Source organism: Branchiostoma lanceolatum, chromosome 6 (genome assembly GCF_035083965.1).
Source record: "Branchiostoma lanceolatum isolate klBraLanc5 chromosome 6, klBraLanc5.hap2, whole genome shotgun sequence".
Lineage (NCBI taxonomy): Eukaryota > Metazoa > Chordata > Leptocardii > Amphioxiformes > Branchiostomatidae > Branchiostoma > Branchiostoma lanceolatum.
Genome location: NC_089727.1, coordinates 5,906,889 through 5,930,697, shown reverse-complemented (window position 1 = coordinate 5,930,697; position 23,809 = coordinate 5,906,889). Strand labels below are relative to the sequence as shown.

Below are 23,809 nucleotides of genomic sequence, written 5' to 3'. Positions count from 1 at the left end.
CAAAATCTGTTACGTCATACGAGGAAGTCAGCGGCCCAGGAAAAGTATACGTGCAGGAAAACATTGTGCCGAACCACTTGTTACCCCAGAACACCCGAGGAAGGAAATTGTGATGTCAGAATTTTTGGATAAAACGATCTCTATTTTCTTAGAATTTGTTTGCTGAGTTAATGTTTGCGTAACAATGACGTAGCTTTGACGTCAGATGGTCACACACGTCCCATATTGTTGGAGTTTGCTTGTCTAGTGGACCGATTCTATTTCTGTCGACCACGTCTGTCGCCCTTAGCCTTTCCCTGCTCTCTTGAAAACTGGATCAAAGTTCGAGGCTTGTTTGTAGAACGATGATTTTTAACTTCACAGTCTATTTGGGCTCAATGGCTTGCTTTCGAAATAGGAAACGAGTGTGGACATTAGGAAACGTCTGCAAGTGCGTCACTCGGTTTTAGCGATTCTCTCCTAGGAATTCATACTGCACGCGGGATCTGTGATTGGTTGGCCGGAGAACCCTGTTGGTGTCATCAGTAGGACCGGCCCATTTGTATTTGGGAAAGCCCGATCTCCGACCGCGTGGGTGCCGACGCACGACAACGTACAGTCATAGCAAGAACCACCTTTGTGCTACGCGCGGTCTCTTTCAACTCCCATGCACTATCTTTTATTGTGTGCCGACGTCATGAAATCACAATGCAATGTGTCCCGCGATGAAAAGGGAATTAGTAGCTGACCGGAGTACCGGCGCGCCCCAGCAGGAAAGCACCACCCTCTTTATGCGCCGTCACTGTGACGCGACGGTCGGAAAACGTCGGAACTGAGGACTTTACGCTGAAAGATTAACCTCTTTTTTTCTTCTTCTTTTCTATACTCGACAAACTTCCTCCGAGTCTGGAGTCTAGCCCGTCCCGAGACCCACCTTTCTACGTGATCACATTCCGGCCGGCATTCCTCCAACGCAACCCTATTCAATCCCGCCCCTGGCTTATTTACATATAGATGTATATAAACAGCTCGATTCTTCAATCTGCAGTCATTAAGAGGCAATTCAGACGACACGAGCACGTCCCAGGGCTCCCGGCAGCCGCCTTCCCGGCAGTTTCAAGACTCACCACCGACTTGGTGACAGGAGACTATCTCATAAGGACTAGTATTAGAGGACGCGCTGACGACCAAGTCCAGAACAGGACTTTGAGGATTTTTTCCGCGCAGTACACGTCTTCACCTCATATGCTCGTCTGAGGACATCATGCCAGCACTTGGGAACTTTTTGGGAGGTTTTGGGGGATTTCAAGTCGGAGGACAAATGGCAGACCCTGGACTACTGTTGGCGGATCACATGGGGGAGAGGAGTGTGAGAAATGCCGACCAGTTTTCCCATCTGGAAGGGATCCTGAGGCGTCGACAACTGTACTGTCGCACCCGATTTCACCTGCAAATCTTCCCGGACGGCACAGTTAACGGCACGCGGCAAGACCACAGTGTTTTCGGTAAGTGTTGTGTCATCTTAGCTACTTTGTTTGTATGGCCACCACTTCTAACATATAACACCGATTACGCCGTGTCCAGTAGCACCGCCGGTAGCGGCTTCTACCACACAGGGGCGACACACGTTCTGTTGGAGGTAGGCGTGGACGGGTGAAAAAAAAAACTTTTGTCAGGGCAGAGTTTTAGTCACCAAATCTGCGTGACAGGCTCGCCGGTGTGGGATGTAGATGAGACGGAATGTTACGGCAGCCAACACCGTGTGTCATTCAGGATCAGGCCCGACGAGGCCCATTGACAGACCCCGGCTGGAATGTCGCTAACAAAAGGTGCAAATGAAGACCGAATAAGTTGTTGTCGTTGAGGGGCACTGATGGCCGCGTTTAGTAAGACAAAAGGGATTTTATTCCCCATGCGTCATCAACCCTTGTTTTTCTCACCTCGATACATCAATGGCAAGTTTGCTTTGTGCGTGTTTCTAACCGTCCGTCCCGTCGCGCCTGGCGAGACGCGCCTTCCCACCTGGGTCTGGCCGTCGGGAGGGTCTTGCCACGACATTTTACGTCAGATCATCGCCTGCGGAATTTTTATGGGCGTTTTGGAAGTTTCGGTCAGGGACAAGTCAATGGCGTGCTAATCGCGCGGCCATGCCGAGGGGTGCGAGCCGGCTATCGGAGCTGGTTGTGTACATAAGGCTGACAAGAGGGGTGACATACGAGCCCCGGGCTAAACGTTAAACCCGGCTTTAAAACACAGAGCCCACTTCCCTCCCCGTGCGCGCGCCAATCCCGCGGGCTGGAACTCTCTTTTCTCTTCTTAATGGCGTGCCGCAGGTGAGATGGGAGGCCGGGTTGTGTTCCTTGCAGACGAATACCGTATTTGCAACATGACAAGGACGATCATGAAAGACGGTGGGCTTTTGTGTTAGCATAATACTGTGTCTCACGGAGCCTGATGGGTAACAAGCATCTCCCGGTATGGTTTCCATTGTTGGCGGCCCTCCCCTCTCTCTGGACCGACAACCCACCAATTGAATTTGAATGCTGCACCTTTTTGTGCTATTCCCCACAGTGTCTCGTCCCCCCTGCCACACACGATGAAAAGGTCCCCGGTCCTCTCCTTTTCTTATCGGCACAATGTAGCAGCGTGAAGTGTGTAAATACATTATTTATATTGAGTCCGACAAAAACAGATGGCTTTTTGTGTCTAATTTGTATGTGGTTTAAACAGAAAAAACGTTCTTGTCGTACCTTTGGCGTTATCGGTTTGTTTAACTTGGATCCCTATAAGAGCTGGACTGTGCTGATAACGAACAGTAGACGGAGACTAAAGTCCCAAATAAAGTTGTCGGTTCTGATCCGACACGGCTGGTCATGGGAAGATGACGGGGTCATTGGTAAAGCACTCACTCACTTCTGATACAGCCTACCGCCAAGTTATCGCCTTGCAAAATAAATCAAGACGCGCCAAGAACTAACTTTCTAATTTCAATGTACACAGCCAAAGCGGATAATGCATTTAGGCCGGTTTAAGGATGCTTTGATGCTACCCCACAATCGCATTATGTTTCGGGATGACTGACGCTTTGCCGGTTTGTGTTCGCAGGTATCCTGGAGTTCATATCGGTGGCGACAGGACTGATGAGTATCCGCGGCGTGAAGAGCGGGCTGTACCTGGGCATGGACGCAAACGGAGACATGTACGGATCGGTGAGTTGTAGGTTGGTGTTTATGGGGGGTGAGATAGCTTTAAACAATGCATGCAGTTAGATATGTGAAGGTTAAGTCTGACAGGTCGTTCGGTATAATATAACCAGCTGCTGCCACGCCGTGTGCCTGCGAAGCTGGTGTGTTACGCCGAGGGGCATACAGATACAGGCACACCTACGTGAAACCTTGCATCACCGTGTCAATCGTCCTAACAAGTGTGCTCAAATGAAATCCTCGAGTGGAGCCTCAAAATACAGGATAAGCCCCAATCATAGGACTTTCCGCATCCTCGCTTTATAAAAACACAGGCCCGCCCGCCCTCATCTCATCTCAACCGAAGTTGTACGTAAAGGGATGACGTGGTTTTCTTTTCCTCAAGGCTTTCTGTGAGGTGCCTGTTAGTAACCCCAAAATATTTCCATCACGCCCGTGAGTCTCCATACAAATGTTTGCCTGTGTGTCTGGTGTTTACTGATTGGATTTCGCCTCAGGTAGATGGAAGCCCTCTATGTGTATCAGTTTGTGTATCGGACCCGACATGGTCCAGGCCAAAGGCCGCTTGCTCGCCGCCGGCGGGTCCCTTTGATTTCTGCCCTGAAGAGAGGGAAAACCGCAAAGTACGTAGTTAGAGCGCTGTGCTGACGAAACGTTTATTTGCAGTCCTCTTGAGTAGTTGAGCACTGCTCAGGTAAAACAGCACATCAGGGACGGGACGCGGAAACCTTGATGTCCTCATCAACTTGTCGGTTTAACCAATTGTCCCATTGAAACCTGTATCCATTACAAGGGAAATACAAGCACACACCGATATACCAGACGGTGTACAGGTTTCACCGGTCTCGCCACTCATTCAATAAATACACACCTGTACCTAAAGTCAGGACGTACAGTTAATGGAAGACATTATTTTCTAACAGACCTTGTTGATACTTTCAAAAAAGAGATTACAGAAAAGTATAATGTTCTGTGAAAACTTTCGTACCGAAGACGCCAAGTTCGTGTTCCCATAAGCTAAAACCACACAAGTTTCAACAGTTTTGAAATTCGTTTATACTCAAACTATAGCACGCTATCTTAGTACAGTAAAGATCTAGTAAAAGTCCACACCGATGACAGGGACCCTTACGCGTAGACATGTCCTTAAAGTTGGGAAATGGCTCAATCTACCAAATGCGACTGATATTGTACATTGATCCTTAAAGTTTTATTGTCAGGAGTGTACTACGATCTTAATCGCTGTTGTAAAGTTTGTACGACTTTATGCCGCCGCTCAATAAAATCCAGCGGCCAAATGTGCCATCTAGGTGTAACGATGTTGATACTGCGGCGGCATTGTCCGCATAAAGCTCTCGCTATCTCGCCATGTATCGAATGTCTTGGTTTATTCAGCTAGATGCCCGAGTGATTCCGCAAAGACCACCCCAATCGTCCGCTGCAAGCCGGTATAAACCGACTAATCATTTAAGCTTCTCTATAGCCTCGATTCATCTCTAAATTCTGGGATCTGTAAACAAAAACAGTGTGGATAATCTTTAACGGTTTTTTCCTATCTTGTCTCCCAGGACCAGCTGAACCGGGACTGCATCTTCAGGGAAAACATGGAGGAGAACTTTTACAACACCTACGCGTCGCACGAACACCGGAACGACAAAAACGGGAGACCGTTTTTCGTTGCCTTGAACAAAGACGGGACTGCCAGAAAGGGCAATAGGTCAAGAAAGACACAGAAGTTCACCCACTTTCTTCCGAGACCCGTGGACCCTGAAAAAGTACCATCTTTGTACCAGGACATTCTTGGGAAGAGATGATTTGAGCTGCGACACGGAGATCTCACTGCCTTCTATGCAAAGACTATGCAAGGACTGACATCTCAGACTGTAGACAATGTTGCGCCGGTGTAGCAGGGGATGCTGTCCACCCGAGATAACCGTCCCACTTCGCTATAGCAATGGTTAGTACGTGGAAAGGAACGCCATCATGGCATCTGATCCGATACATAATGCTCGGTGCTAATTAGTTGACTAGCATTACTGCTGCTTTTGATTGACAAGAACCACCCACTGTTATGGTTCAAATGAAAATCCTATACCTTCTAGATGATTAGGCTAGACCCCGAACAAGCTGTGGCCAGCTAACCGAGCACGGCATCGATTACAGCCAGATAATCACGATATTAGATAACAACGAATCACGCGTTTTCCCATGCGCTATGATAATCGGCTTTCTAGATGGAGACAGAAATTTTCAAATTGACCTATGACCCAGCTGTATCTAAGATACGGCTTGATATGATTTGTGGTGATTGAGTATGATTGACTATGCTGAGCATGCGTGCGGGCAGTTTGAGAAAAGTGACACAAAACGAACGAGAGTCGGGACTGGTATTCGATTCTACAGAAAAAAGAGCGTATTTATTATAATTTATGTGTCACAAGGTTTATGTACATATTACTTGTTGGAAGTATTTATTTATTGAAGAACTTTTTCTTGTCCTCGAAGAACTTTTCTTACATCATATCTATATTATCTATCGCTGCTATGCAAAAATCAAATGTGCAACTGTTCTTGGGTTCTGTTAGCCTATTGCATTCCAATGTTTGATTGAAATCCCTGTCCTTCAAAACATTTCTAAATGTCAAGCTCTCCGTTTATCGTTCAAATCTTCCATTTATCTCAGAAGTAGGTACGCCACCAAAGAACTCAAGTACCACTTATGTCCGGGCAGATGTGGGTAGACGATAATGTCAAGGGTTGCTACTGGCCTCGTTAACCAGACAAAAGAGATGGGTGGGAAAAAGTTACCCGGTAGAGGACATGTACGCTCAGACGGTCCACGGGATATTTGCAATAGGCTATAGCTGATCTATCGTACCGTTTCTGTGACCGTCTGACCGGGTATGTGTCTGTCCTGTATCGGCGCACTGCCTTTTCTCTACCCTTGTCTTATGTCTGGTTCATACGGGGTTCCTTCTTAACTTTTAAAGATACTTTTAAGACAATTTTCTGACCAGCGTTGTCAGCAAATAGAAATACTAGACACAGATAAAGACTCTACCAGCAACTGCTTGGAGAAAGAAGTAGCCCCTAAAGTCCAGACTGTTCAATGGCTAGTAAATGTGTACTGTTTGGCAGCCATTTTACTATTTGTTGTGATTATCTATCTCTTTTCGCTGTCATCCTAACAGCATACGTTTTGAGACAAAGATGGTCACTGTTAGGAAGAATCCTTTTCTTATGTGTCTAATTGGCTGTGTGATTTTATTTACGACGATAGAGAGATAAGACAAAAGTTCACCCCTATTTTTGTAAGAGTTATTGTATATAGTAGGAGATATGAGTGACAAATGTAAAGATCTATGACTTAAGAGAGAGGACATGTCGTCTGTATACGTTTGAAATCCCACCGAGGTTGTCTCGGATGGCTGGAGCATCAGATCAAATATATTCGCAGAATAAAGGAAACAAATGATTGGAACCAGATACTTTGTGGCGTATTCAGTTTTACTGTGTTGGTTGGCACACTTTTATGTTACGGTAAGGCTGGTATGTAGTTGCTCTAGTGCGGCATATGATGTATATGGTGGAAAAACGATTTATATAGCAGTATAGTATGATGGGAAATTATACATCAAATGATATGACATATTAAAGTACATTGTACTTTAATATGTCATATCATTTGATGGTAACATGCCAACAACAAGCGTTAGCTTGTCCATTCTAGCTGTACCCTCAAATGGATACTCTACCCCAAAATACGCTTTACGAAAGCTATTCAAGGCACTGGATAGATTTTGTGAATGGTCAGACGTGTCAGATAGCATCCATTATCTTTCATCACTGACGAAAGATAGTGGATGCTATCTTTAAACATCGGAGTATTTACTTATCTACAGACCAGCTGCTTGAGTAGCTGTTACATATTACTACCTGGATGACCTTCTTCGACGGACCCCAAAATACTTTCTACATAAGTTAAATTTCAATCACACCAAGGAGGTTATTTTAACCTCCTTGATCACACACATATTAAACTGTAACGTTAGAGTTAGACTGACTGAAAGTGAAGATGTGGCTTGTAAGACAGACATCACATGTGAGCACATTCAACACACGGTACAGGTGAGACGTCTTCATCACTATAACAGAATGCAGCGTGTCCAGTCGGGCAATGTGTCAGAGGCCGTGGGAGTGCCTCTGAAAGTGTTTACAGCGTCATGACCTTTCGCTTTGACAGAGCGCTGACATGAACGTGTGACGCCATTAGACAAGTGACGATAACGCCGGCCTCTGGTGGAGGTCACCGCCGGCCTCACCCCACCATGCGGCGCCCGCCGGGCAAGGCCGCACTAGCCTCCACCAGGCCTTCCTACGGGGGTACGGATCGTAGAATTCGGCATAAGATTAAAAAGGAATATTTATTTAATAAATCGGTCAGGAGAGTCATTCCACGGTAAAGCTAACATTCCCCCTTTGGAGACTGCGCCTGCAAATGGAAATCTATGGGCCATGGTCAAACTCTCATAGCAATTATTCTCCCTGTGGTCAGTTTGGTAGAGTCTAGGGCCGCACAAACATAGCCTCTTTCGCAGACATTTAGAGCTGCTGATTTGGAATTTTCAAAATGGGCCAGGTTCTCTAATACCGGGGAGATAGGCGCTCGGAAACTATCTCCCCGGCATTAGAGAACCCCATCCGTGTTGAAAATCGCGAATCAGTGCTCTGCCCTCTCAAAAAATAAACGCCGTCGCCCCTAAAAGCGCTGTGCCCCCCCCCCCCAAAAAATGCTGGCGCTCCTAGAAGTCTGCAAAGAAGGCTAGCACAAACACCGCTCTGTGGTCTGGTATCTTACCGTCCTTCTCTTTGATACAGTCAAACCTAACCAATGACACCACTCAGGGGACCGACAATATCTAGTCTATGTGGACAGGTGGTTACTACATTTGTATAGGCCTATAGACACATGTCGATGGGAAAAATTATCTAAGGGATCATAAGAAAGTGGACACATTGGCCAGATGGTCCTAATATGTAGACTAAGGTGGTCACTTCGCGAGTACAAGTACAGGTTAGACTGTATTCACATAGTGTACAAGAGATACGAACATGTCTTTCTATACTAGACTTACTAGTATATTCTTATATAACAAGGAGGTTTCCCCTGTAACAACCTTCTGTCATATAGCTAGCAGTACTGAGTATTGAAATCCAGTCGTGACGGCGCAATAACCTGTCAACGTAGCATTCTTGATCAATAAACCATTCATTCATTTATTGATTCAAATCAATCAAGGGTAAATACGCACTTTGTGAACTTCCAATAATAAAGTATATTTCCATTTGTAGCGTGCGGCTTGACCTAGCGATCGCTAGCTTTCCTGCTATTTTTTTCGCTTCCAGTTCGTAGCTGCAACGTCCTGTAGTTCACCATCTGACCGACTTGAGTCACCAGACACCGATCTGTAGACTTAAGTCAGACAGGTTGGCATGTTGGCTATTGAGCTGATGTCGCGGACGTACCCTGCAAGTGTCGTCACACATTACGGACATTTACGAATAGAAAACTACAAGGACTCAAAGTATTGTTAACAGCAACACAGTTTATTTTGTTTATTTATTTCTTATCAAAATCCATCACACATACGGAGTGAGAGAGCAGGTATCTCCTTTTCTAGCTCTCACCCCAGAAACATGTACATCAACAGAAACAGTTTTAACTTTACATTACAAAAGAACATAATCAACAATACTTAAACATATTGCACTATTCAAACCGTACCAAAAGCCGGTAAGACGAAAATATAAAGGCCAACACCCGCGGAGCCTATCCTGGACTCCACTAATGCAAGCCCACGAAAACAGGTCAGAAACAGTCAAGCGTTGCCTCAGCCCGTTGGTGGGACTGCCCTTCATTGATATGAAGGAATGTCTCAGCCACCATCTTACCAGACTTTGTCTTTTCTTCTGACCTTAAAAGTTGCTGTTCTCGGTTGTTTGACAGGAAACCCGTGGATATTTACCCAGAGCTCGCCGGTGTACACCGCTCTGTTGTGTGAGACGTAACCGTTCGGAGCTGAAAGCCCCGGAGAGCGATTTGATCAACCCCGCTCCGCAGACCTACGTCAAACCCACGACTATATTTAGAAAGGACGACACAGTTTGTGTGGATTTTCGTCCATGTTTTGTTTACCCAACGCTCTTCAACGATCTAATTCTGTGTTGCGTTTCTAGGCCAACCACAGTGGAACGTCCAACATCTATGGGCAGAGGGAACCGTATACCGACGCACCGGGACGAGGAAACCAGGGGAGACGCACTTCCCGAAATGGCACCGCCTCTGTAACACTGACAATGTCAATGTTAGTTGTGTCTCTGTCTTGAGGTTTGGTCAGGTGCGCCAGTGGGCCTTGACCTTCGCCTTTGCCACCCACACGCGGTCCCCTCGAAATCTTAAGAAGTCGAACAAGATTGCAACACTGTAGGCGACTTCTGAGGCATTCACTATTGGGTGCAATAACCTTTCAACGTGATTCTTTTTAGCAGAAAGCAAGTTATTGGGAAGCAAAAGCAAGGAGTGAAACACATGCACAAAGAGAACAACTGAAATTGTTTCATTGCTTTGCATTAAAGTCATGTTATTACATTTAGTTCTGTCATTTTTTCACGTTGTTTAGTACGTTTTGTAAGATACAAGGGCTCCTCATCGTAAATACCAATAACCACACTATTTTGTAATATTGTGTTGGTTCTGGAAACCGCAAATGATCCCAACCACAACTACAGCTCTCCTGGAGAACAATGCTTACGCCTTACAGGATGTCCTGAACAGGGATAACAATATGTGAATCTGTGCAGAATCATACAAGTTATGATTCAATGTCGGTGCTAATGAACAAATAAACATCTACATATTCCCCTCTCATCTCAAGGCTGTAGATTTCAGCGGGATGTCGAGAATCTGTAGCTGATTGGGGCGTGTCTTCACAAGACTCTCCTTGTAGGACTGCATTTCTGGGAATGTTCACATGACCACCATTTGCAAGATGAAAAATTGAGTCTTTGGGGAATTGAGAAGTTGAGAGAAGTACTTGCGTCTATATGAGTTATCTGAATTAGTCAACAGCACTGCCAAGTTTCAACAACGTGATCGTCACGTACTTGGTCTTGTCCCGGTGTATTCAAAGTGAGTCAAAGAGGTCCTGGGTCAACTTCTCGTCAAAACAAGCTTTCTTCTGTCATCAACACCACAACTTTCAGCACTTCAAACCAATACGTTCACATATGTGGAAAGTAAAAATAAAAAAGCCTGCTGAAACGTTTTGTCTGTGAGAAACGTATTTAGGGAAAGTGGTGGCGCAACATCGAGGCAAATTTGACAACATATCTTATCTCTGTGAAATCTGCGAGTACCATTCTTAATTATTATGTGAGAGAGGAAAAGTGGGTTGTTGACGTACGCCCAAGTGGTGGCATGAGAAGCGGAGCTTTGTTTATGCAGCAGCCAATTAAAACCACAACAGAAATCTTTGAACTTGGGCAGGGAAAACTTAACACATGCAATATAACTGTTTCACGTGGTTTGTCTTCATTACCCCGAATCACCGCCAAACGTAAAACTACGTGTACTAGGCGTAATGTAAATCATCCATGGCCATTCAGGTGTGCAACAGTTCGTGCACGTGGCTAGAACGTAGGCTTGATATCTAACCTGACCTTTTCCCACACCCCCTATCGTTTAGAAACCGATTCAAATGTCTAAACTGCCTAGTCTGACTCAATTCAGTGTGGAGTGTATGTTATCGTTGTAATGATACCCTCGATAAGCCTAAGCTAACAAGTAATAGAGGGGCGAAAGCCACTAATCACACGCCTTTGTTGTAAACTGACGTCGCCCTGCGTCTACGTCCCCCAGATAAGGCCACGGGCGCAGAGATCAAACCCGGCGGCCGCTCGCGCAGCCCTCGGTCGCCAGAAAACGCAGGCATGCAGTCCTCGTTAGGGCGATACGAGACAGATAAAACTGGAGGGTTAGGTCGTGTGAAACAAACACACGGACAGCTGGGCCGCGGCGAGGGGAAGGTCGGGCAGGAGCCTGTCGTAAATCAGACGATGGAGGAGGAAACAACTCCGTGTTCAGTTCCACACATACGCACACAGTCCTTCCGTATGGATGAAGCATCCATCAAACTGATTATACAGCCTCCTACATTTATACAATTACCAAGAAGCGAGAGGAAGTCGGAAGTACTAGAGTATACCAAGGAGGTTTAAATAATTTTAACCTCCTTGAGTACTAGATGTTTATATGCACATGAATACGCATAAAGTTGTTAACATGTGACCTGTTCTTAGCCCAGTGGGGCAAAAATGTACAATAAAGGTCTTGATTCATCAATAGATCTCCACTATTCTCTCTCCAATAGGCGTCCTAACTACTAAACCAACACAATGAATGTATTCCTTTCAATCGAACGACAAAAATCAAGAGACAGAGAAACCGCCAAAAGAAAACTTCCCTTTGCAGCCCGGCCGGTAGTTGCATTTTGTGGACAGACCCTTGCCCTTTAGACGTTATGTTTCCACAACACTTGTGTGGGTGATCGGGAATTATGAAGGCAACGTGACAGACGATGATTCAGTGCCGATCCTTATCTTCTCTACTTTTTGAGTCACGTCAATGCGATTACAAAGTAAAAGATGCACAATAAAAAGTTACTCAAGCAACAAGATAGATTTTGTGAACGGCAAGATTTTTTAGAGCATCCGCTATCTAATTTCGTCAGTGACTGATGCCATCTGAAAAGTATGACAGCTTACAAATTACATGTATGTCCAACCTTCATCGAAGTAAAAGATTTGTCTGCCATGAGTTATGACATGTCAAAGTATTCCTGCACCCTATCCTGGGGATAGACATAAACCAAATCACCGACTCAAATCATATCAGTATTTTCATATCAGTGGAAAAACCTGTAGTCAAGGACGCGTCGGCAAGCAAACATACGATAACACAACATGAAATTACAGTTACTGCAATAAAAATCGTTTCACGATAAGATGATAAGAGCCCAAACACGGCAGGTGAGAAAGGTTTACACAAAGAGAAGGGATTGTAGCAACGAGGTCGCGGGGTTATCCTTAAACGTTTGCGCGAAGCGATAGAGAGCTGATGTCGGCGGTAGTTAGGGAGGCAGAGTGACGGGGCTGTATACCTGTACTCTCCAAGCAGAGCATGGGTTTCGGCTGGTTTTTGACGTGTTTTTAGGCGTTTCTGTCGGGCTTTCTACTTTGTCATCTTTTTGTTGTTGTCTAGCCTAGAGAGGACTTTTTTGTGTCTAGCTTGGAGAGTAGTTTACCTGGCTTAATGTTCTCTATATAGGTCAAACAGTACCTGTTGTAATGGAGAAATACTCAAGCCGAAGAATGTATCTGAAGTACAGAAAGTGGGATGCGTCTTTGGCTTATTTTGCACTTGAAAATTTCCCTGGTTTCCACCACTGTGTCTCTAACTAAGCAACCAGTCGGCCTACTTTATTTCTCATTGCATGTCAGCTTCGGGTCTACCCGCATCCCTCCCCGTACTGGCGTATGTTGAAACCAAAATCACCACGAATGGGCAAATTTTATATTAGATTTTAAGGTTTGAGTGCAAAGTGACATAGTCAAATAGACTATATTAATACATAGCAGACACCTGTTGAGTTCTGTGTTTCCTAGCTCGTTTTATTTGAATCCATCAGTTAACGGAGTTTTTAAAAAGAATTAAGAGAAAGTCTAAGTTTAGAATGACCCCCTAACAAAGCTAACTGATCGCCCCGTAATTTTACAACGCCTTGAAGCAACGTAATAAGGGGGCGAAGAGAACCGCCTGATTCTACAGCTGATAGAGTTGATAACCAGCAAGTCAGGGAAATTTATTGGCCCACTTAATGATAGTTGATGACAGCAATAAAGGCATTAACACGGCAGCGACAAAATGCAAAGCTAATTGTTTGCATAAAGGGGAACAATGCGAACAATAAGGTGCAGAGTTATCGGAAAGAAAACACTTCAACATTAAGGCAACTATGGCAATAATGGTCCTACAGCGTCGTTAAGGAGCCGGTGGTAAATCTACTGGCAGGACTTTGTTACGCGCTTAGGTGAGTGTGTACGAAGGACTCGCAGCATGTGTCCCAGGTATATCAAACCGACAAAGGGTCATTTTATGAATGGTTTGTTTTACAAATACAAAATGCACAACGATGGCAGCCAACGGGCTAAAACAAATTGTTGTTGTAACATTCACAAAATGTTAAAATCGGTTCACGAAATTAAACAATTAATATATAACAGATGTATATACATTACAATGTTCTATACAATACAATACAATACAATAAAACAGTCTTTGCACTGCGACTCTCTTTGCCACAGATACCAATTATCTCCCATAAAGATATTAGCAGGAAGTAATCATTGAAGCATTTGGTTTCTTTTGCAACTATTTCAAGTACAGTATGCATGCGTACTTTGACAGTGTACTGAGGCGAATGGCAAAGCAAACCCTATGCCACTTAAAAAGAGTCACAAAAGTAGTTCGAGCAATACATATGAGCAATCTATCAATCAATAGCACTATAAGTTCTAACATCTACTTACATACTTTCACCAGGGATTAATAATTTCGGCCCCCCACCGAAAAGATATGTCCAAACATAGCCTCCGATGCAGACTCAACCCGGCTGTTTTCTTTTACAAGTTATTGTTTTTATACTATTATTTTTTTTCTCGTCTTATTGCTGGCCGGGATATATAATGATATAAAAACAATAACTTGAAAAAGAAAACAGCCGGGTTGAGTCTGCATCGGAGGCTAGTCCAAACAAATCTCCAACCCAACATCCCCCAGTATAATGCACTCATGTGTATCTAAACTGTACATACCTGGGGATGCTGCACTAGAGATTTCTCAAACCTAATGTTATTAAGTGACGGATTTATGAAACCCGGTGGATTAATGTTAATGGAGGTAATCAATGTAACTACTGAGCGTGTACTATCTGCGGTCAGCTGGAGAGTAGTTTTCTTTTCCCCTGTGATACATGACGTTCAACACTACCTCCTTTGAATATGTTTTCTAAAGCTATGGGCAGAACTTTCGGATGGACACGGCATTTACCTTGCATTTCTCTTAGGGCCCGCTAGTCGTCATCATTGGGTGGCAAAGCACTCACTGGGCGGTGCTGTGCCGTGGTATGGCTGTACATTGAAGCAAAATAGTTTCGTGAGATAGCGAAAGTAAACGTCTTCTGGGCGGAATGTAACCTGGTTTAATAGCGCCCCTGGCGACTTTTCGGTGGATAGACAGGTCTTCACAAACTGATGCACACTGGGGGTCATAAACCAGAGTGTAGTAGAAAGAACAAAAGACCAACAAAAATAATGTAACAAAACGAAAGATTCTTACTTATAATTAGCTGAAAGTAGGGTTTGTTGACCACGAGGAAAGGGGTTATATTGTGTACCATTTCAGTACAACTATTTAGCCTCCGTTGCAGGCTCTGAAGCGGCCTTTTGGGGGGCGCTAAATAATACACTTTCTGCAGCCACCCCGTATCAGCCATCCTGTAACTATCAGCCGCAAGGGCCATCAATTCATATGGGGTTGAGTGTCTTGAAAGGGAGGGACAATCCATTTCACTAGAGGCTGGCGTCTAAAAACGAGGGACCATCCATTTAACATCGGTTTACGGGTGTGAGGGGGGGGGGGCCATCCATTTTGAATGGAAGGGTCTGGGAAGGGAGGGAACATCCACTTTAAATAGGGCTGGGAAAAAGAGGCACCTGACCAACTGGGGTTGAGGTTTTGGGAAAGTAAAGGGACAATTCATTTCACATGGGTTAAGGGTTTGGAAAGGAAGAGAGGGAACATCCATTTTACACAAACTTTAGAACATGGGCGAGAGGGATCACGCACTTTTAGGTCAGGGCGAGGGGACTCCATTTCAAGTCAGTGAGGATGTGGGAGGGGAACATCCATTTTATGCAAATTTGTGGGTAGGGAGGGAGAAAGCATTAATTTTTCTCACCATCTAATGTGAAATATAAACTACACACCTGGTTTCAAACTGTTTATTTGATAACAGTTCTTCACAAAACGGAGGAATGCAAGTGTACAATGTGTTACAAAAAGGCACAAATAGCAATAAACCTATTGATTACAAGGCTAAGTGTGAACAACACCTTTTTGCAAAGAATGTATAACAACAAAGGACATGCTTATCTTATAAGCACACTCCCTGTTGTAAACATTCTTTAAGTATGGCAGCGGGTCATTACTCTCCAAGCAAAAGTTCGGCTCCAGCTATTTTATGACGTGGTTTTAGGCGTTGCTATTGGACTTTCTTTTTTGTCCCGTTTACATGTACTTTATGTTGCCAAGCCGAACCTCTGCTTGGAGAATAGTGGCTTGTGACTCAGCTAAAAATGCTGAGCGTTGAAAAAAATGGTAAAAATGCCAAATATTAACTAAGCTAGAAAAAGCTAAGCTAAAAATGCTGACAGATGCTAACTAAAAATGCAAGCTACATTAACGACTGTCATTAAGTGTGACAGTGGCTCATTATTCTCCAAGCAAAAGTTTGGCCCCGGCTGTTTTTTGACGCGGTTTTAGACGTCTCTATCGGACTTTTTTGTTGTTGTCCCGTTTATTTATGTTGCCAGGCTGAACCTCTGCTTGGAGAATAGTGGCTCATGACTAAGCTTAAAAAAAGCTAAGCTAAAGATGCTAACTAAGTTAAAATGCAGTAAATGCTGATAAAGTCAATGCATGGTACAGAGGAAACTTTTTGGATTGTTTTTGAAAGTTGTTTTGCGGCTTAAGGCATCTGTCAGATAGTGTTTGGATTAGTGAGTCTGTGTGTGTGTGCGCGTTAGTTTGTCAGTTTGTGTGTAGCGTGTGCGTGTGTGTGTTCCAACATCAGCCTTCGCCAAAATTCAATAGGACTTACATGTAGAAGGCTACGAACTACCTCTGTACCATAAACAGATATTATCAACATCTACTAAATTTTGAAAAATGCAGAAAAGAAATTTAGAAAAAAAATCAAAAATCGAACTTGACCCTACCTCACACATAATAAGCTTACATACATATATATATATATATAAAACAAAGAATGAAAAATGCTGGCATTATTATGTATCTTCTTGATAGGCGCCTTATCAAGAATATACATAATTTAAAGGAGTACTTTGAAAAAAGTTTGTGTTTTGCTTTGGAATTGTGACCCTACCCTAGCATAACATGATACATGGTATAGATGGTTAACACACTTAAGTATGACAGTGGCTCATTACTCTCCAAGCAAAAGTTTGGCCCCGGCTGTTTTTTGACGCGGTTTTAGGCGTCTCTAGCAGACTTCATTTTTTTGTCCCATTTAGTTTATGTTGCCAAGACAAACCTCTGCTTGGAGAATAGTGGCTCGTGACTCAGCTAAAAATGCTGAGCGTTGAAAAAAAAAAAGTTGCCAAATATTAACTAACAACTAAAAAATGCTAAGCTGAAAATGCTCACCCAGATAAAAAAGCTAAGCATTTTTAGCTTAGCTATTCTTTTTATCTTAGTGAGCATTTTTAGCTAACTTAACTAAAATGGAAAACTATATTAGCTTAAAATGCTAACTATTAGCTTAGCTTAACTACAATATCTCTAATGCTAGGGAGAAGGGTCTCATTTCTAAGCCGGGGCCCGACCAGGCTGTTTGAAAACAAAGAATGAAAACTGCCTATCAAGAATATACACAATTAAAGGAGTACTTTCTAAAAAGTTTTGTGTGTTTTCTGTCTTTTATATCGTATTTCTTTTTCCCGCAAGCTTTGGAATTGTGACCCTAGCATAACATAGTACATGACATTTGTATACATGATTGTTGTAAAAGTGTACACCTTGCATTCTATAAGGGGTCATTAACAAAGACCTTATATACAGACCGCTGGGGCGTAGCAGGAAGTTAAGATTTGTGATTGTCATTTCAGTTCTAGGTTCAACCTAGAAATGTACAAAATCCCCTGTCTACCTGAAGCATCATCAACGGGGAAAATCATGATCTCTTGATGGATGGCAAGGTGTTGAGCACATTTTGATTACACCCTGAGTAATTGCTAGTGGAGGGTTAGGACATTTAAAAGCAATAGCTACTTCTACACACAGGGCTTCAGCCTATCTCTGTGGTACACAAACCCGATGCCATGGCAGATTCAGTATCTGTAACAATGCCGATAGCCGGAATTGCTCTCGGAGTGACTGCAAAATTCAGTGTTTCAGAGAACAGGGATTTCCCTGGTTCTGTTAGCTCATAACTACTCAGGCTCTCCAACCACCTGCCTTCCTTTCTGGCCCTGTGCCATTGTCTTGGGTCGGGACTCCAAGATATGACACAAGGGGGCACCCCCTAGTTTATTTTGGGTCTCAATTCGAGTTTGCACACCCCTAAGTCTAGCGACCGTCTCTTCCAGGAAATACTTCTGAGCCAAAACAACTGTGAATGGGAATGAAGGCTATCCCTCTAGCTACAAGAAAACCCGAGTTTCGGTTTCTTCAACCTTTGTAATTTTAGTAGATATAAGAGGGAAAAAGTATTTTTCCGTCAAAAATGAGGCGCCAAAATTTGGCATTTTCCCGTGGAACTAAATACATCACAAAATTTTTTGACACGAAAATGCCTGTTAGTGTCAGAAAGAGAAAACTCCAAGGTATAATCAAGCCCATTATAAAGAAAATCCTACCACTGTGATTTTCACAATAACCCGACGCGCGAGGTAATGCAACACGGCCAAAAGAACGCAACAAAGGTCAATCTGGTTCAAAGAGGCAGTTTACCTTCAACGCGTATGGATATCCGGAAGTAAGGCTCGGATCGAAACGCAATTTCCACCCAAAACACACCAATTCATACGCTTTTCGGCCATGTTAGTATCTAATGTCAGTTCGAAGCACATTTTGAGAAATGTGAACTCAAACCCAGGCCCTCGAAACCCTTTCGTCCCTTTTTTGTCGCGGACTACCATGGACCACTGTCGCGGAAGAACTGGTGCGTGCACCGTTAATATATGCAAATCATAATTGATATCATATATGACTTTAACAAGGTATCCCCTATCAGCATGCGAAGTTTGACTTGTTTGCGACTTTGCGTTCTTGAGTTACAGGTGGTTGAAAGTTACCGTGTCGGAATGCTGATTTTGCCCCTCTGGGCCGTGGTACCATTCAAGGCGCATAATAGCAATTACGTCACAATGGTAGCTTCCACTTGAAGCTGATTTTGTCCGTGAATTCACGGCAAATTATGTTGTGGTCTAGGTTCCCGACGACCCACTTACCACCACATAAACAGAAAGGACAACAGATGGTAGAAGAACCCAAGCAGTCATAAGCCAACAGAACCAGGAAAATCCCTGTTCTCTGAAACACTGAACTTCACAACCACTCCGCTAACAATCTCAGCCATCGACACAGCCACAGAAACTAAACCAATCACACACCGAGATTGTACACCACAGAAACAGTCTGAAGTCCTGCATGCAAAAGTAGTCACCACTCACAAAATGCCCCAACCCCCTACTAACAACAACACTCAGGATGTCAACAAAACACATCAAGTACCCTACCACCAACCAAGAGATTGTGACTTTCCCTGCCAACAATGCCTCAGGTATACAGAGGGAATCGTACGTTCAGTTAAAGCTATAAATGCAACATCACAAATAATTGACTTCCCATCACGCCAATGATAAGTCAGTCCCAGCCTTATTCTGTGGAAACATTTTGCACTTCGAACTGTTTAAATTCCAGGTCCTCTGGTAGGGCGTACACATGAGCACCGGTCTTCCTGGATGTCACCGTGGAGATGGCGTACTTGGCGTTGGATGACGACCTCTCGGCAAAGTACTTTAAGAGATGTCTGCTTCCAAGTTTCTTTTAGCTACAAGAAAGTCAAACAAAGGGAATTAGGACAAAACAGGCAAAAATCTTCTCGCTTTGTTCTAATCCAAACGCTACGAAGGCACCAGAATGCTTTCTGTTCTGTCAGGAGTGGAAATGGTGACCGAAGACATGCAAAAGTTGAAAGATATCTAAAACTCAAACTGTTGGCAATCAGGACTTGACCAGTCAAAATTGGTGGAACTGGCTTGGGTAAACTCAGTTCAAAGACGGTGCCACTGGCCTGAACAAAAAGTTATGTCACGGTCAAGTTGGAGTAAGTCGTACAGATTCTACTCACAGCAGTGTTAATCCAGTCAACAGTCTCCTTGTCTTCTTCAATCCGTTTAACTTCTGCAGCAGGGCCACTCACTCACTCAGGTGTACACATAGACATCAACTGCAACAAACAGAAAAGGCTCAACGGCTGTCCAAATGGTATTGGGAATGTGACATACAATAAGAACTTGACACCTCTGACAAAATTTGTGCATGACCAAAAATTTAAATACAAGATGTAACTGTGGACCATGCCAGCGCCAATGCACAAACCATGTGTATGCCAAATTACAGATCCATTTTCATAATGAATCCTATCACCATTAATTTAAATGCTAAGCAGAGCCTGCTGTCAAACAATCATACAGCACAGGTAATGCTCTCCTTGTCAAATGTGGTACACCCATTCTCTTGAAGACTCCTGGGCTAAGTGATGCCCTGGATGTTGTCGCAAAGAACCTTCAATGTTGTTGCCCAGGGTCTTGCACGGTCCAGACATCATGGTGCCTCCTCACCATTGCTGCAACAGACACAAGACAATGGCAAGTGAGAATGTGACATACAATTATTACTGGACACCTCGGACAAAAAGATGAAACAAAAAGTGCATATAATCAACAAAATTTCCAACCAACAAGTTCCAACCAATGTAGTGCGATAAGCATTTTCTGCAAAGCATTGCTCAAGTGATCATAATTTCATCAGAAAAAAGACATTTGATCAAAGACAGTTGGGGAAAGACACTTGAACAAAGACAGTTGAACAAAGAAAGTTGAACAGACATATTTACAGTTGAGAATTTGAATTGTGCTGGCAATCATAGAAAACTTTTTTTCATATTTCTTATGAATTCTACCAACACAGCTTAGATGCTTTAAAGCAGACCCTGCGGTCTCAGAATACAGTGAAGTAGTTTAAACTTACCGTCGGATGTCGTGGCCGCGCCGGAAGACCCGCCATAAAGGCAATCTACAATGCGAGACTGACCCCGTTCATCCATGGCTGAGTAGCCGCGGCTGGAAGGACCGCGCGCCATGGACGAACAGTTACGGAGAGGAGAGGGGCCAGTCCCGAGGCGGACTGTAATATCAACGCCGGGTGGGCAGCCCCGGACGGTCTCGAGCAAAACAGACAGCAGTCGGCCTTTCCAAACTTGAGATGGCCGTAAGTGAAGCTCGCCAGTCTGGTAACATGCATATAGCACCGTGCGCCACACCGCGTGTGGAAAATTACTGGCATTTGATTGGTCCGATTGTTGGCTTGTGATTGGTTGGAAAAATGCACTTTTTAGAAGTCCCCCATTGGTTGTCATTGATGATGTCCTTCCCCGGATTGGTTATCTGTATGATGAGATGATAGTGTCTTTCACCCAATTGGTCATCTGTGCTAATTCGATTAATTGCATGTAGCAACGCAAGCATCAGTCGCACCTGAGACGTCTAGACGTGGCCCCAGACAAGACAACATCCTGGCGGCTAAAAGTCATTTGGACTGGAACTAGTAAACTATACCAGACGTATTTTATCATGCTGCTTTTTTTAAATCGTATTGTTTCTGATTTGAAGGGCCTAAGTTATCTATGTTTTCTGCTTTATGTGTGGGTCACCACCAGCATGGTCTGTGGTCCACGTGCCAATTAAATCAAATTAAGTAACAGCGCACGACCTGTGATAGCGATTGATAGCAGTACTGCAGCTGATCGGACTAGTTGACTTCGCCGAGAAGTCTATGTTTTACTGCTTGTCTGTGTGTCTGTTAGTGAACAGAATAAGTCAAGAACGCCTGGATGGATTGTTGTCATATTTAGTGTGTTGATGTGTATGTGGGAAATCTCAAGATGATTAGATTTTGGGCGAAATACTTTGCATAATTAACGAGAAAAGTGTAAAAATGTGTTACATTGTATGAGTCTGTATATACTACTAGCTCAGGGTACCAGCTGGAATGTGTTACTCGTGTAGGGGAAGTGTTACTGGTGTAGTAAGGAGATATTCCCATTGGGCCAGGGGGTTTTACCGTGTCACCTAAAACGTGTTGGCTGGCACAAATTGGCTTCTCACTGAATTTTAGATCTTGATCTTGTGAAATTGCACTGTTCCTCAAGGCACTGTGCACGTACCTTCGCCGAGAAGGTTATGCATAGGGTAGCGTTTGTATGTATAAGAAGACCAGCATAACTCAAGAATGCCTGGATGGGTTGTCTTGATATTTGGTATGTTGGTAGGTCTTGGTGAGACCTGAAAATGATTAGATTTTGGCCCCCCTAGCGGCTTGTTATAGTACTGCAGCGGAAATTCCTGTTTTGATATCTCATGTTTTGGATATGCTATGGAACCGACTTTTGAGTGGTAGATAGCTCTTTGGAAAGAGAGTAAAAGGTATCGGTTTGGACACCCTAGCGGCATTTTCTGGGACTGCAGGAGCAGGTTTTGCTTCAGAATGTGAAAGGGAATAACTCAAGAAGGGCTTGATGGATGGTCATGCTTTTTGCTAAGTGGATAGCTTGAGTGATGATTTACATGATTTAATACTTATTATGCAAATCAGTATCTAATTTGCATAACTAATGATGAAAATTGATACATCCTCCAAATTCCATGATAGGACTCTCAAACATGTGACATGACCGAGGAAGAGAGAAATAGTAATAAATATCAACTATGCAAATGAAGACCTAATTTGCATAATTAATGAGAAATTCTATAACTCTATAACTTACGTGGTGCGTTGTTTGATTGGATGATAATGATGCAAATCAGATTCTAATTTGCATAATTAAAGAGGCAATTCAAAAACCCGCTGTGTTCCATGATATGACTATTCAAATATGCGAATTTGTAACTGAGGAAGAAAGGAATGTTGATAGATAGAAAATATGCAAATGTAGACTTATTTGTATAATTAATGTCAAACTACTATAATTCCATACTAGTTAATGAAGAAGAAGAAGAAGAATGACGGCAATTTCATACTTGTGGCATTTGGAAGTAGTGTGAATGTGAACACCATTGAATCAAATTATGCTAATAAGGAGCTTATTTGCATAATTGATGATAAATGTTAGCATAGCCTTCTTTGTTTAGCTCATAGTCCTAATTTGGACAACTTATGTTATTTGGGTGAAGACGACCAACTGGTATGATTCATAATTGATGAGAAACACTGCCTATACGTCAGTCATAAAGGTTATTAAAGATCATTTGGCGAAGGTATGAGGTCGTAGAACACTTGTTATGATTAGTTTAATATCACCTATGATTCTGTCCCACAATGATAGATTTCAGAATTTCAATGGCAATAATTTCTAGCTGACAAAAGAATGAAAGAAATTGCAAATGTCTCTGGCTGAGCAAGGACAGTTTAAACACTCCTTGGGCTGAGCAATGGGCTGAGGGAATTTAAAGCAAGTCTCGAGATTTCATCTTTTCTTTCACCGAACCAATGACTGTGGATCTTGTTGCAGAATAACAACTGAAAGACAAAATACATTCCCACAAATTACTAGTAATCTGTACATCAAGAAATACTTTTGTAACGGAACATCCCATGCTATGCGTGTGGCGACATGGGTCCAGACACTGTGGGGACATCTATCGACCGACACATAAAATGCAGCTCCTCAATCCGGTACTGGTACTCTCCACCACCAGGCCTTCATGCGGGGGTATGGATAGAAGAATGCGGAAAAAAAAACGTTCAATGATTGGCCAGGAGAGTTCCGCGGCTCGCGCTACGGTCACATATCTGAACGGGTCCCGGCCGGGCAGTTTGCGGGAACGAAAAGTGTGATATAGAAGGCAACAAAAACCGCTTAGGTCGTACCTCACGTGTGCGTCTATCACGTCTATTCAACCGCGTATGACTTGCGCACTAACGTTCTTTTTTGGTTCAAGTGAGTTTGCGGAGAAGAAATTGTTTTCTACGTTGACCCACCGTTGTGCAGCCTGGTTATCGAACCAAAGAAATTGCTTATTCGGCTGCAAACTTAACCTAAGGCTGCACCAAGTAATTTTTATGGATGGCGTCCGCGCGCGTATTGATTTTGGTCTGTTCCCAGAAAAAAAAACAAGAAATTCCGCTTCCTGTATCTATGACATCACCCGCACGGTGTCCCCACAGCTCTGCAAAGCGCGGGAAGTTCAAACATTTAGATCTCCAAGCAGATGTCAGGCAGGGGGATCGAAACGTTTAAGGTTTTTATTCCGGTGAAAACTCAAATACGTCGTCTTTCAGCCAGCCAGGTGCTTTTGGGGCGGAGTACGACATATGTCTGAAATACGACGTAGCAATACGCAGTACAACGTGGACTGTCTGACTGAATGACTTTTAGCTTGAAGTGCAAGGGGACACGTGCACCCTTGTACACCCTTCCTATTCA

The 23,809-nt window shown here is 43.6% G+C and overlaps 1 protein-coding gene and 1 long non-coding RNA gene across 3 annotated transcripts; one reads left to right on the top strand and one right to left on the bottom strand.

The window, feature by feature from the left end:
• The first annotated feature begins 211 nt into the window (after nucleotides 1–211).
• Nucleotides 212–6,668, top strand: LOC136436270 (fibroblast growth factor 20-like). Its single transcript, XM_066430102.1, has 3 exons — nucleotides 212–1,484; nucleotides 3,085–3,188; nucleotides 4,751–6,668. The coding sequence occupies exons 1-3, from the start codon at nucleotides 1,244–1,246 to the stop codon at nucleotides 4,994–4,996; spliced, it is 591 nt and encodes a 196-aa protein (XP_066286199.1). The 5' UTR covers nucleotides 212–1,243; the 3' UTR covers nucleotides 4,997–6,668.
• Nucleotides 6,669–15,288: 8,620 nt separating this feature from the next.
• LOC136436271 (uncharacterized) lies at nucleotides 15,289–22,688 on the bottom strand. 2 transcript variants are annotated; one of them, XR_010756026.1, is made up of 4 exons: nucleotides 20,356–22,688; nucleotides 19,753–19,951; nucleotides 19,454–19,552; nucleotides 15,289–19,153 (listed from the first exon to the last, which is right to left on the bottom strand). It is a non-coding gene; the product is annotated as an uncharacterized lncRNA (long non-coding RNA). The 2 variants fall into 2 exon arrangements; XR_010756027.1 differs by having other exon boundaries at nucleotides 19,798–19,951; nucleotides 20,356–22,687.
• Nucleotides 22,689–23,809: the final 1,121 nt, after the last annotated feature.